Genomic DNA, 15,069 nt, shown 5'->3' with positions numbered 1-15,069 from the left:
CCCACCAATAAGGTCAGGGGAGGTCTCTGAGTTCATCACTGAGCAGTGCAATTATTTAGAGTTATTCCAGCATCCGCTAGTACTTTAGCCCATTCTGTTGGCTTGTATCTGTTGTTCTGACTGCAAGTTAGAGGACAGTATCAACACAAATATTATTTTCCCACTTCAGCTTCCTTTAACCAAGCTCATGAATATGTAAAGTATCTTCACTGTGTTAATAGAGCAATTTAATTAGAAATAGCAGAGATAACTAGTAGACAGCTACTTGGATTGTCTATTGGCACCTATCACATCACACTGCTCTTCTGTTGATCTCATTTGCACAGCTAATGCCCTGTGCATGTTGCACTTAAAAGTTCAAACCCTGTATTCATTCACAAAGGTGTAAAACTGGAGTAACACCAGATACTCCAATGGAATTATTCCAGATTTACACTGGTGGAAGTGAGAGCAGAATGTAGCCAAAGACTTATATGCAAACGTGAAAGGCTCAATCGTGCAAACCTAATTTCAATGGCCCAACTCGTCTGAGTAAAGGTTAAACAATTGGACCTGAAGTGATTACATGGTATTCTAGTGAAAATGGGATCTGGGTGTATCAATCCTTAAATCTTTGAACTGATTCTAGTTTCAACAAGAAAGAAAGAAAGAAAGAAAGAAAAAGAAATTTTTCTCTTGGGACAGCTGGTGGCAAACCAAGCATTAGGCAGTTCGGAGAGGACACAAATCAGAGTTCAGTTCATCCTTGTTGGTACAATGCTGGTGAGCATGAGGCAAACCTGCAGCCAAACTAGGGCTGCTCGCTCTGCTCCCTTCCAACAGTGGCTGGCCCTGTTGGCATACGCCAATGACACGCTCCTCGTGGTCCAGGACCTAGGTGACCTGGTGCAGACAGAGGCCTGACAAGCCATTTATTCAGCAGTCTCCTCCACCTGGGTCAACTGAGTCAAGAGCTCTGTCCTGCTAGTCGGGGACAGGTGGCAGGAGAGCTTCCTTCCTCCTGTGATCCAGCCCATCTGGGGGAGCATGGGCCGGCTGCTCTACCTGGGTGTCTCACTTTTTGCCACCGATCCCTCCCCACTGGAGATTATCATGATCTGGAGACCAGGGTGGCTGAGTGGTTGAGGAGTGGACAGGACTGCTCCAGTGCCTTTCCCTGTGCGGAAGGGTACTGGTGCTTAACCAGCTGCTCCTGTCCATGCTCTGGCCCTGCCCCTGCCCCTGGGTACCCTGGCCTGCTTCCAGAATTAAATCTTGGAGTTCCTATGGCCAGGGCTGCACTGGGTCTCTGCGGGAGTCCTGAACCTCCCCCTGGAGAAGGCTGGGCAGGGCCTGCTCTGTCTCCAGTCAGGTCCATGACTTCCACCTCCAGGTCCTGCAGAGACTCCTCTATGGTGCTGGCAGTCTGGCATGGAGTGCGCTGGCGCACGCCTTCCTTTGCTACCTCCGAGGGCTCTGATACGATTGGCAGCTCTTCTACCTCCATCTGAGAAGTCTCCTGTGAGACCGTTCTGAGCTGCCGTTTTTTTACCAGGGCCTGGAAGCTAGTCTCAGCGACCAGGTCTGCGGCAGCTGCTGAGGCGGGGGACCTCCTCGTGGGGCCCCGGCTGTACAACCTCCGTCTTGGTGTGCAAGTGGTGGAGTCTCCCTCAGTGCAGCAAAGGTTGGTCCTGGCTGGTACCACCAGGATCAGAGACCTCCTGGACCATGAATAGAGGGACTGGGTGGATCCCCTGGTGCTAGGCTGGCGCTTGGGGTTCACATCCCCTGGCATATACTTCAGAAGGTGAGGGCGGCCTTAGCACCTGCCTCTCTCACTTTATTTGAGCAAGTCCTTTGGGAGATTGTTCCCTACCCACCTCTGGAGCTTGCCATTGGGCCCCTGCCTGGTGAGCCTCCTCAGCCACCCCCTATGCACCACCTGAACCGGCTGCACGACATGAAGCTGGCCGGCCTATGAACTGTGCTTAGGAAACAGCTCTATGCGCTCATGCTCCACACCCTTCACTTCCTCACGCTTGTGTCCTGCTCTGATGCCAAGTGGTAGGACTTCCTACTGCCTGTGGTGGGTGAGGAACCCCGGTGGGCCAGTCCATATTCCACACTGGTTTCACGGCTCGCCTGGGATATTAATTGGTGGCTCCTTCACAGAGCCGTGATCATGGGCATGTACTAGGCGCGGTTCACCACCTCCCCCGACACATGCCTCTTCTGCAGCAAGCGGGAGACCCTGGCGCACATCTATATTGAATGCACCAGGTTGCAGCCCCTCTTCCGGCTCCTCAAAAACCTTCTCCCTAAGTTCTGGCTGCACTTTTCCCCACACCTCCTGATCTATGCACACCCCATGAAATCACAAGACCTCCTTGTCAACCTCCTCCTGGTACTGGCCAAAGTGGCCATCCTCCATATCAGGAGGGGGAAGCTGGATGGGGAGGTGCTCCGCGACTGTGGGGCCTACTTCTCATGCTCCCTCAAGTCACATCTCTGGGCAGAGTTCCTCTGGACCATGTCCACTGGCTCCCTGGATGCCTTCTAGGAGCAGTGGGCCCTGTCCAGGGTTCTTTGCTCGGTGTCCCCCTCTGGATCCCTTTTCAACCAGTGACCCCCACTCCCGTCCCTGTTTTTACACTTGTTGTCCCCTGAAATCTTATTGGTGCCTGGGTCCAGGGGCTCCTCCCCTTAGGTGAGGGGGGCTTTAGATGTGGGTGGGCTTGCACTACCCATCCCCAGAGCCTCCACCGTGCCCTTCCAACAGGGAGTTGTCACTCAGGCACGTGGCAACAGTTTGGCTGCACTGACTTACCCTTCCCACAGAGCCGGCAGTGACTAAGCCTCCAGGCATGCGGCGGCAGCAGCCTCTTCCTGAGCAAAGCCTGCGTCAGGTGACCCCCAAACTCAGGTATTTCCCCAACCCCACCAGAGCTGCAGATCAGTCTGTGCAACACGCTACCTGGCCAGGAACCCGCCTGCTGCCGCACAGTGTATCAGACACTTGAGACTCCCAGCCTGCTTTTGCCTTGACCCTGTTCCTGTTCCTGCCCTATCCTGGCCCGAGCCCCGTTCCGGTCTTGTCCTTGCCCTGCTCCGGCCTTGTCTCCGCTTCCTGACCATCCCTGAACCCTCAGACTCTGACTGTCCAGCTTCGATCTTTGGCCTGTATCTGGACTTGGCTACGGTACTGACTTTGCTTGTCCCTGGACTCTGACTACCCAGCTTCAACCCCTGTCTTGCACCTGGACGGTGCCTACGGTTCTGATTCTGGCTTGAGTGCGGACTCTGATCTCAGTTCTGACCCTGTCCTGTCCCTAGGTCAATTCCAGCTCCACCCTTGGCCCAGTCCCAACCCGACATCCACTGCTCCAACCTCTCGGCCTGACTGAGAAGCAGCGCCTGATGGTGAGATTGTCCTGTTGACTAGACCACTCCCAAGATGTCCATGTCTACTGAGTCTCTCAAAGAGAGTAGCAGGCTGTAATGAAACCACCTGTAATAAACAACAGCAGTAGAGCCTGGGAAATGGTGTAGGGGGAGATTTTGGCAAACCAGTAAAGTGCCTGAAACCCTGGGTAACAATGAAAACCAAAGAAACTGAGTAAGAGAAAGGTGGCAGGGCACAAATGGGGAACAAATCCATGGATGAATACATACCACGTTTCCCGGCAAGCCTTGTGGACCTGGGGGCCCAACAGGTCCAGGAGCACCCTGTTGTAAGAAAACAAAATGAAAAAAAATATTGTTTCTTTCTGTATTACCATAGGAGCTAGAAGTTTTAAATGAGATTGGAGTCCACATTTTGCTAGGCGCTGTACAAGCGTATGGTAAAAGAGAACACTTGCCTCAAAGATCTTACAATCTGAATAAGGATGCAACGGTACAAAACAAATTAAGACATCCCTTGGGAATTTCAAAATTGTCTATTGCCACGATCAATCCTAAATCCAGATCAGCTACTCCATCAGCTTGGAAAAAAATATAGAACACTGAGAATAAAATATATATTATCAGGTCAGATGAAATGAGGTTGTTTTATGACAAAAATATAGGATCCAGGGCAACAAAATAGTCTTCTCAGACAATTCCACCCTTTCCCTGCATTTTTGTATGTTTAGTGAGGTCAATAGTTCAGCAGGTGAGTATTCTGAACCGGCAGCACAAGAACAAAGGCTTCTATCCACAAGGAACAGTCAGATGCACTTCTAACTCTTACATTCATTTATCAATTAATGACCCAATCCTGCAACCCATTACAGGGCCTGACCCACAGGCGAATGAAGTCAATGGGAAGACTCACATGGCTTTCAATGGGCTTTGGATCGGGCCCATAATGATATGACCTGATTGTAAAGCACTGCAAGGTCTATGGATGGAAAATGCCGTAAGAGGGCTAGGTGTTATACAACATTACTAGTGGGTATTATACAGCATTAATATTACTATTACTGAGGCTACGTCTATGCTTACAGCGATGTAGAGGACATACACTGCGTGCCCCCCTACCAGCGTAGATGAGGTATTAGTTAGTAAAGACACACCAGAACCTTAGGGTATATACCCTGCACAGCTCTCTACACACCCATGCAGTGCATCCCCCAGCTACACTTCTATGTTTAGCAGTGTGCTGTCTCACTGCTAGAGCCTTTTCCCCCCGCAGGGAAAGGCTCTAGCAGGGGGAGGCAATGCGGAAAGACTCAGGCAGTTCCTCACTGCTCGAGCTTTTCCCCACTGCAGGGAAAGTCTCCAGCTGTGGGGAAAGGCTCTGGCACAGGGAAGCAATAGGGAAAGGCTCCAGCAGCTCTCCACTGCCAGAGCCTTTCACCACTGTGAGTAGCTACAGACCGTTGTGTGGACACCGCCTGCTTTTCACTGCGGCATCTAGCTACGCCTACCCTACACACTACCGCCAGTGTGGAGAAGGCCTACAAGGAACCTGATGGGCTTCAATGGAAGAGTAGTCATGGAAGCAACATGCCATAACTGGGTTGGCAGGACAGTGACTATCAATCCAGAGCCATTTTCTAATACCTGGCCTTCTCCAGATCTAAGGCTCCCCAAAACCATTCCTCTAATTCCTTGTGCTCTGTTCAGCACTTCCTCTTCGACTGACTTTTTCTTGAGAAAGGAATAAGAAATTGCCCATTTGGGGGTAATTTGGGATCTGAGTCATTACTGCTCTCTAGTATGCAGAAGCCAGATCAGATCAGCCTCAGAGAACATTCCTCCCCCTTCCCCCCCACCCCCCCACAAGTATGTGTGGTGGGTTTATGGTAATGAGTCTCCTTTATAAAAAAAATACTGAATTGATCAGGCTGGAGGAGAAGCGTAAAGCTAACCAAGATCAAAAACAAGTGGTGGCTCTCGATGAGATACGAGCTCTCAGCACCAGGTGGTAGCCTGTGCCTGAATGCCATCCCAGTGCACTAATGAGCACGGCCAGCGTCTTGCCTGGAAAGGAGGGGGTTTCATCTGAGAATCAGATTTCTCAAACAAAAAATGGGCAATCTGGAACCACATCCATTCAGTTGATTGGAGCAGCAATCCATTGGGTTCAGCTGAGTGGTTTGAATGTCTGTTCGCCCAGAGCAGCAGCTTTTGTCCTAGCTACAGGTCAGAGCGTACACTGCACAGGATCTGCCTGAGATTGTTAGTCTGTAAAGCAGCTACTTGTGAAACCCTTCAGGTGTGTTCTCATTGCAAGATGTGCCCTAAGTGAAGCAATTACTCACAGTCTCTCCACGGATTCCTGGCTCTCCTCTGGCTCCTTCCTGTCCCTTCGCACCCTGGACAGAAAGAAAAAGGACTTAAATGGAGGCTGCTGTTCAGCACTGGATGCTGGGACTTGTGGATGTTCACAGAGAGGGTGAAATTCATGCCCACATATAGGGCCATCCCTGGCCTATGCACCACCTATATCCTAACTAAGCTGCAATGGTCTCTTTCCACAGGGGGAATCTCACCCCTGACTTGCCAGGTGTAACTATATGAACAATAATAGCCCACTAAGGATGAATTCCTGTGCAAAGGGCCTTCATTGGCCCCATGAGCCACGAAAGTCTACGTTGATGGTTTACATGGGACTTGCTTTGTCCCATGGTGGACTTCCATGAGCAGAGAATTCGGTGGCATTGTAACTCCTGTTTCCTTGCCATTGCTGAGTCTGCCACTGCTCTGAAACTCTTCTCTTCTTCTCCTTCTTCCTTTTTTTTGTTAAGTTCATGGTCGTGTTTGTTTAAGACAGCCCAAGACTGGCAGTCCGAGCAACAGCCAATTTCTATCTGCAGGATAGGCACAGCACAAGCACCACGATCTTCTCTCATGCTGCCCTACAACCATACTTCAGCCCTATGCTGGAGGGACCCTGTCTAGGGGAGAGAGTGGTACCTCAGTGCCCATTCAATCTTTGCCCTTTCTGATGAGATGGTCAACAGGAGCGATGATCAGAGCTCACTTGCAATGGTGTTTTTTGCCATCCAGACAATTTTTCAGTGGCAATTGGACTAAAACTATGTACCCATTTCACATAACCCACGGAGAATTCAGAAAGTGTCTCTCGAATCTGAACACTGCCCTGGAATTCCTTGCTCATGCGCTGTAATCACAATCACTCATTCGTTAGCCCCGTGGGGCAGCAGAAACGCAGTACACTCAGCTCTTGGCAGGCATGCTTTGGAGAGCTGTCTCAGAGCTCCTGCTTGCAGAGCAGTGTAGAGATAGCATGTCACACTTAGGGCTCGACTCTATTCTCCTTTGCACTGGGGGTAGTGAGCGATACCTAATGCCACAGAGGTCAATGGAGTTACAGCAGTGTGAGAGGAGAATCAGACCTTCAGCATCCAGGGGGAGGGACTGTGTGGAGTGATCTACACCCAGTCAGCACCCCTTACCTATCTGGTCACTCCAGAGAGGGGAGTCAATGTTGCTTACCTGTGGTCCTGGAGGTCCTGGCAGCCCCATTTCACCTGGGACACCAGGCAGTCCCTGCAAAGGAAGGGGAGGTGGGAAACAACTCATTTATTCTCCTTGGCACATGTTGGTTTGGCTCATTTTTCCCCACTCTGGGGAAGGGAAGGATTTTATATGTCCAGGGCTAGCAACAGCTCAGGTTCATTTCCGACGTGATGGAGACGATGCCCCTTCCTCTTGAGCATACCCTACCACTGCTGCAGAAGAACAATGGGTCACAATAACAAAAACTTGCAGTTCCATAGACTAACTCTGTGTAATTTTGTAGGGCAAAATCATCTGAAAGAACTTTATTAAAATGAGCTATATATATACATATAAACATCAGCAAAACCCTACCTAGAACTCCCCACCAGCCCTCTGCTTATCACCAGGTCACTACTCCTGGAGCAGGGGGTCAGGGCCCCTGCCAAAGGGAATATGACACCCACCCATGTTTTGTTAGCTAGGGGGCAGGGAGAGGCTCAAAGCCATTTCTGAAGGAATACTGTCGTGCACTTACGGGTTCCCCGCTGTTTCCTCGATCTCCTTTCTCTCCCTTTGGCCCAGTTTCTCCCTGTCGCAAAGCAATACGAGGATGAAGAGTGAAAAATAAATTAAAGTTATCTCGTCAGCGAGGCTGATAAAAGTCAGACAGCTTTGTTCTTTGACAAAGGCATCTGAACACATTCCATACAGAGGGCTGATGTCAAGAATCTCTTATTCCACATTGAAAACTGAATGGATTTTTCATCGGAAGTGACTCTGAGCTGAATTGAACTTTGAACCCACCCCTTTACCTGAAAGCAGATAACCCTGACCCCCATTAGGGTTATCAGAATATGGCCACAGACTCCATCTTTATAAAGGGCCTGATTCAGTGGCCACCGACGTTAAGACCCTCCAATGAATGAAATATGCTTTGGAACAAGGCCAAATGAATGAAAGAATCTTCTTCAGCTTAACTGCTACCATTGCCACTTCTTCATGGTATCTAGATCTAGAGGACTCACACTGAAAATATGCAAAGAATCTTGTGGCACCTTATAGACTAACAGACGTTTTGCAGCATGAGCTTTCGTGGGTGAATACCCACTTCTTCAGATGCAAGATGCACTTGCATCTGAAGAAGTGGGTATTCACCCACGTGAAAATATGAACAATCACATTCCTTCTGTCCCAGAACAGAGATTTTTTGCGGGGTTGGGGAGTTGTTAGTGGCTATGGCTCAGTACATTCCCTGTGAAAAGGCGCTTGTCTTGCTAAGCCGATCCCAAATATATTTTCAAATATAAAGATGGTTCCTCTCCCTCGTAGATAACGTTTACATATAATCTGCCATCATAAAATAATGTTACAACTTGGTAAATTCAGGGGAAAGAATATTCTCTCTGGTGTACATTTATTGTCCAGATGGTGTGAAATGAGACATCAGAAATAACGGTGGATCAATGATCTATTCCATCTGCCTGGAGGATTATCGGACTAATGTCATTCTTTCGATCCTGTCTCTAAAAGATGGGTGAACATGGGCTAGACTTGGGTATCACCGGTGATGCGGATTCTACAGCTGCTCTTGGCTATGTGTTCCATTAACTTCTTGCGTTCATAGAGTTTCCCTTCCCTGCTGCAACATCAGCACATTATTGTGTACGCTATTGTTACTGACCACTGGGATTAATTTACTGCTATCCTTCCTCTTTATAACATCCCCGTATGTTCATGCTGGTGGAATACCACGCAGCAGGAATTCACCTTTACTTTGAATTCTGAAAAGCCAATCAGTATGGACGCATTCGTGATATTTGGATGCATTTAAGTGAATGGCATAGAGCAGGGGTTGGCAACCTTTCAGAAGTGGTGTGCCGAGTCTTCATTTATTCACTCTGATTTAAGGTTTCGTGTGCCAGTAATACATTTTAACATTTTTAGAAGGTCTCTTTCTAGAAGTCTATAATATATAACTAAACTAGTGTTGTATGTAAAGTAAATAAGGTTTTTTAAATGTTTAAGAAGATTCATTTAAAACTAAATTAAAATGCAGAGCCCCCTGGACCAGTGGCCAGGACCCGGGCAGTGTGAGTGCCACTGAAAATCAGCTCGCGTGCTGCCTTCGGCACACGTGCCATAGGTTGCCTACTCCTGGCATAGAGTTACTGGAGAAATGGCTGTCCTCTATAAGAACGGCCCTATTAGGTCAGACCAAGGGTCCATCCAGCCCAGTATCCTGTCTTCTGACAGTGATCAGTGCCAGGTGTGACAGAGGGAATGAACAGAACAGGTAATCATCAAGTGATCCATTCTCCGTTGCTCATTCACAGCTTCTGGCAAACAGAGGCTAGGGACACCATTCCTGCCCATCCTGGCTAATACCCACTGATGGTTCTATCATCCATGAATTTATCTAATTATTTTTTGAACCCTGTTATGGTCTTGGCCTTCACAACATCCTCTGGCAAGGAGTTCCACAGGTTGTCTGTGCATTGTGTGAAGAAATACTTCCTTTTATTTGTTTTAAACCTGCTGCCTATTAATTTAATTTGGTGACCTCTAGTTCTTGTGTTATGAGAAGTAGTAAACAACACTTCCTTATCTACTTTCTCTACACCAGTCGTGATTGTATAAACCCCAATCATATCTCCCCTTAGTTGTCTCTATGGGTGTGATCCTGCTCCCACTGACAAGTCTAATGGTGCAAGATCAGGCCACATATGAAATTCCAAATTTGTATATGAACATATGTATTCAGGCAAGAGCATTCAAACTTTTTTTGGTTACATCATTGTATAAAATCTTTCAGTTATCCAGTCAAGGGCAGAAGCATGTGACTTAGGCTTCCCATCAGGCACCAGAACTACTCAAAACAAAGAGTTCATATAGTTCTTCATGGTTCACAAGATCTGTTTTCCAAATAATTTCCGCTAGCAACAGATTTGTGAAATTCAAAGTCTGTTTGCAAAGGATTTTCCAACCAAAAAGAGTCTGAACTTGCAATAATTATTATTTGCAATAAATAATTTAACTCATGTTAACACAGGTCCTATTCAAACAGTCTCTGGTGCCATCTAATGGCCTACAGAAAAATGACGATGCAGCGCAAACTGGTTTAATAAATGTATGTCAACCAAATATTGCAGTTGTACTTTGGGTGTACTGGTATAATTACAATTCAGACTCATACACTTTCTGAAATCCTTCTGAGTGATGAAAATACCCAAAGTGTAGACATACATTAACAAGGTCAAAGAGATGGATGCTCTTAATAACTGTAAATATAAACAGATATTCCCATGGAAACCAAGGCTGCAAGAAGTAGTAATCACTCAATGGTCTAAGGAGGCAGCTCATTTAATAGTCTTCTTTCCTCCTTTTTGTTTCTGTGTTTACATGTCAGTTGAACGTTAGTGCCATACTGATCAGCCTCTAGGCTTGCGGCCAGGTTTTTAAAGGTATTTGGAGTTAGGCATCTTTATACCCTTAAAAAATCTGTCCCTAAAGTCATTCAATAGCCAAAAAACAAGTAGAATACACGCAGGACAAATTACCTTGCCTCAATCCTAATCTGGTGGGACCGCCTAAAGGGTCCCTCCAAATTAGCTGAACACATGGCCAATCTGGTGAGACTGTCAGTGCTGCCAGATAGTGCTACATGCTATATGGATCCCCATCCATGGAAACTGATCTTAATCCACCCTCTCATTTCACACAGCTCAATGTACAGAAATGAGGCAGTTATGATTAACAGCTGGACTGGATTGCAACAAGTGGGTGGATTGGAACTAGCAGCCCCCATTGCCAGCCCCCTAAGCAACTGCCTCTTGCTGTTTTCTTTTCCTTTTTTTTTAACTTCCGCCCCACTGAAAAAAGGGGGCAAGACACAGAGTGGGCCTGCTTGTGCCCCACGACTCTGTGATTGTGCAAGAAGGTGGGGCAGACTGCAGGGAGGCCTCCTGTCCTCCTGGTTTATGCAAGACACGATCAGAGTCACAACTCCAGCGCCTCCAGAATGCAAGACCTCTCAAAGAGAGGAAGCGTTGACCGGGCATTGATTGTGTGAACACTGCACCTTCTGTAGGGAATTCCCTTCAGAGCTGCTCCTCCATAAATGTAGTTCTGCACAGCTCCCGGACAGAGGGCTGGGGCCTAAAGGCATAACTCAGCCCGTTATGGTTAGCTACAGACCCAAACCCACTTGAACTTGTCACGGTATTTCAGTGCTAACTGAGCAGCTTTTAGGTAAATGTATTTAACTAACAGGGAACAACGTATAAGTAAACAGAGGACTGCTGCTGCTGAGATCTAGTATTCTCTGTACCTCGTTCCCCATCACTGTGAGAGAGGCAGCAGGATGTATCCTGCAGGATGGCTGGTAACTTCTAACTTCCTCCTGAAACTTATGCCTTTAGAGCACACACAGTGCCCCAGTGATAGCCGTCCTCTTGGCCAACGCACCAGGGTTTGAACCAGGGACCTCCAGAGCTAAAAGCCTGAGCTTAAGCTAACATTCTGTAGGTAAGGGCCATAACAACTCACATGCCAATCCACAAAGGAGGTTGTGTAGCACCCACTCACCACTGGGTTACACCCCGGTGCCAACACAGTCACTTAAACTCTACACACTTAATTCTCTGCTGCATTGCAACTTATGCAGTTATCTACATCTGTGCAAAGTAAGGGAGACACAGGACCAGAGCAGAACACTAAAATCTCATGTAATCTGAGAGCACTTGCCATCTTGCGGGGATGGGACAGAATGCAGCTGCATCCCAACCAAAGTTAGTCTGGATGCTGCTGTTGCTAGGACAACGGCTGCATTTTTCTGGTGACTGAGCATAGTGCTGATGTTAAATTCCAAGGTGATTTTTATCTATCAAAGTTAAATGCTGATAAATTAGAGACCCTCTTTATTAGATACATTACTTACAGGAATCTGAGGGTGTGGGGTAAACAGGGCTGTCTGGAAAGAAAACAAAAAAAAAAGAAAAAGTTAGTAGAAACACATTCACAAAAGAGGCCCTTCAAAGTGATTTTCCTAGAAGGTTAATCATTTGTGGACTTCATTCTCTCTGTCAGTACAGACTCCCTCCCTCTCAGCTGGCAGGTCCTTTCATCTAATACAGTGTTCTTCAGAAAGAAAAGATCCAAATTATGCCAGAACTTTGTTGGGGTATTTGAAATATGAATCCCAACTTTTCACAGGAGCTCTATAGTAATAATGAGCTCAACCAAAATCCCAGCTTCAAACAGCTTTGAAATCTGGATCTAAATTTTACACTTAATCCCATCTCTAGTCTCATTAAACTTTCCCCTTTGGACCAAATCTGGGGCTAGTATAAGCAAGGGCAACTTCCACTGAAACCGATAGGAGCTGTGCTTTGCTCACGCCCATGGCTGAGCGTGGTCCATTGTCTTCCACCCTGGAATCACTAAGGATGGCTACACTTCTCCTCCTTACAGATTCCCCAAGAGATGTCAGCGTTGAGAAGAGCATTCTTCATTCCTATGCATGTGGTGCTGCATTTGGGACCATTTCCCTCAGCTGTCGACCAGGCCTGGGCCTTTGTGACTGGATTATCGCCCTGCGATGTACATGGTCACTTGGAAGCTGCCATTGATACAGAACGAGGAAGCCTGCTTGCTTGGAAGGTTTCGCCATAGGGAGTGCATCACAGCAGGGTTCTGCAGCCTGCACTGCCTTCCTGTTGAAGGTTTTGTTACAGACCTATGAAGGTCTACATGGCTTGGGTCTTCGCTATCCGAGAGGCTGTCTGTCCATACGCCAGCAGGGCAGCTGCAATCAGCTCTTGCTAACAGCCACTAGATGCGAATCTCAGACATTTTCCCTGGAGGGCCTGTAACTCTGGTACTACCTCTACCATTGTTGGGGCGGGTGCATTGTTAACACTCAGGCCAGGATGACTGGTCAGGTTTTGCTCGAGCGGGTGATGAGGGTTATAGTTATATTCCATGGACTTTGGTTTCATGGCCTTTAGTTAACTTGCATTTCAGAGTATACTCATGTTCCCACATTTTAAAAGAGCTAAATGGAAGTTCCTTGGTGCTTTCCTATTGCCAGGAGGGGTCTGTGAGGGGGACATGGTCTAATTTGGTGGTTTGTTGGACCCAATTTTGAACCCAAACTAATTCCATTGTTCCACGATGGGTTCCTAGTGTATTCGGGTCTCCTGGGCCAGCAACACAAGATGGTGCTGGAGCCTCTCTCACAAAGGCCCTGGAGGGCACTGGATTTGAATTCTCCCCGAGCCATAAGCACTGCCCTAAAACCATGCTGGTGAGGCAGCGTAATCCAGTCTAGGATTCCCCCTGCTATTTCCATGGGCACGGCATGTTGGCTAATGAGACTCTGGTGGAATGCTCCCTGCAAGATCTGCTCAGTTTCCCACAGGATCCATTCTGAAAATAAACTGTTTTTTTTGGGAAGTTACCAGGAAATCCTGGACTGGAACATCTTGCTTGGTCTAAAAGGATCCTTTAGGATCCATGCAATAAACTTGGCAGCATGTAAACACATTTACTCCCTTTCTCCACCCTTGTGTAGGCACAAACACGCACACTTGCCCCAGCCCCTACACCCACTATACATACCACTGAAAGGAAGAGATGCAGAAACCCTGTCAAACTGATGCTACGGTATGAGGGAGTATGCATGCAGAGAGCGGCAATGACAGGATACACACATACCAATCTCTTAAGAACTACTGGACCAATTGCAGCCATGAGATAGCGCCACTGAACCTCATGGAGTTATACCAGGGCTAAATAAATAGTTCCTGGTGTTTCTGCAAAGAAACAGGTAACTTGTGAGGCCCTGAGCTTGGGAGGTCTGTGTGGAAGATGAAACTGCCACCTATTCCTGTGTCTATCAACTCCGTGTTAGTGCACGGGATGCAGCATTACTTACTGTTCCGGGTAAACCGGGGGGACCAGCAGGACCCACGTCACCCTGAAGAAGCAAGGGAGAGGAGAGTTATTTAAGGAATAGGAAGACAGCAGAGTAAAACTCAGCACAACTGCAGTTCTACAACATGTACAGCTATGAGACGTGGTTGAACGACAAGAGACCTACTCAAAGGAGGTCCTGGCAGCTTAGAGTGGATGTTATACATCCCATGGCTCTTTTGCTGACAGATGGATTTTGCCCCATTGTCCATGGCCAAAATTTCCCCTCTTATTGTTGTGCAGTTTGACATATGAAAGATGTCTGCTTGGCTGCCCCTTTTGTCCCACAGGGCTCTGGTGGTGCCTATCCACTGTGTTTTGAGGTCTGGTTGTAAGACTGGCAGCAGTACTAAGAATAATTCACACTTTAAGGGTAGAGGTGCACAAAAAAGTTCTGCCTGAACTGCATTTCAATGAAAAATAGGGGTTTGGACTAAATGCATTTTTTTTGTGAAAAATGTCTCCGTTTTGTGGAAATTTTCCAATTTTTGTAGAACATCTGAACTTTCTAAAAACATTTTTATACTGAGACAAAACTCAAATGATTTTGATTCTGTAAAGCCACTGCAGTGCCACATAGACATTTTAGTTTCTCACAAGGCTGAGCATACATAGGAGTGATCCAAAGCCCACTGAAATCTATGGAAAGACTCCCTATAAAGATGTGGGGCTGATCTGTACTAATTTGTTCATCTTTATAGTGGGAAGGCACTTCGCACAAAGAGAAGGATTTTAAAGCAATAAAAGGCCTATACACCTGTCTGTCCTACCTGGTACAAGGACATTTTTAATGCAGCACACAATTAACCTGTAGAACTCATTGCCACAAGATATTATTGAGGCCAAGAGCTTAGTAGGATTCAAAAAGACTTGGACGTTATGACGATGATAATTTTAGATAATGAGAACATACAGAGTTATAGTAGACAAGATCTTACCATTTCCCTGACAGCTTAGGAAGGCCTCACTGCTTTAGACCCATCCTGCATGGCCTGTCTTATCTGCTTGATCCCAGTTTGACAAACCAGCTGAGTAACTTTAGCTGAGGCCTGCACTGTACCAACTTCACAACTAACAACTCAGGTCTTGTTCCATCACCTCCTGACCTAATTACCACATCTTATCTGGATCCATTGTTCTTACCTTCCTGCTAGTTTCTCAGCAGCC

General features: G+C 47.2%; 1 protein-coding gene across 4 annotated transcripts in view; it reads right to left on the bottom strand.

Moving 5' to 3' along the window:
* COL22A1 (collagen type XXII alpha 1 chain) overlaps positions 1–15,069 on the bottom strand; it is a 333,573-nt gene that overhangs the window by 59,887 nt on the left and 258,617 nt on the right. For all 4 annotated transcript variants that reach the window (XM_045004657.1, XM_045004658.1, XM_045004656.1 and 1 more), the window contains 6 exons: positions 13,865–13,906; positions 11,867–11,899; positions 7,466–7,519; positions 6,925–6,978; positions 5,727–5,780; positions 3,652–3,705 (listed from right to left, as the gene is read on the bottom strand). In XM_045004657.1, the coding sequence (XP_044860592.1) occupies positions 3,652–3,705; positions 5,727–5,780; positions 6,925–6,978; positions 7,466–7,519; positions 11,867–11,899; positions 13,865–13,906 (291 nt within the window). The remainder of the gene's footprint in view (positions 1–3,651; positions 3,706–5,726; positions 5,781–6,924; positions 6,979–7,465; positions 7,520–11,866; positions 11,900–13,864; positions 13,907–15,069) is intronic.

Source organism: Mauremys mutica, chromosome 2 (genome assembly GCF_020497125.1).
Source record: "Mauremys mutica isolate MM-2020 ecotype Southern chromosome 2, ASM2049712v1, whole genome shotgun sequence".
Lineage (NCBI taxonomy): Eukaryota > Metazoa > Chordata > Testudines > Geoemydidae > Mauremys > Mauremys mutica.
This window is presented reverse-complemented; position numbering and strand designations above follow the sequence as displayed.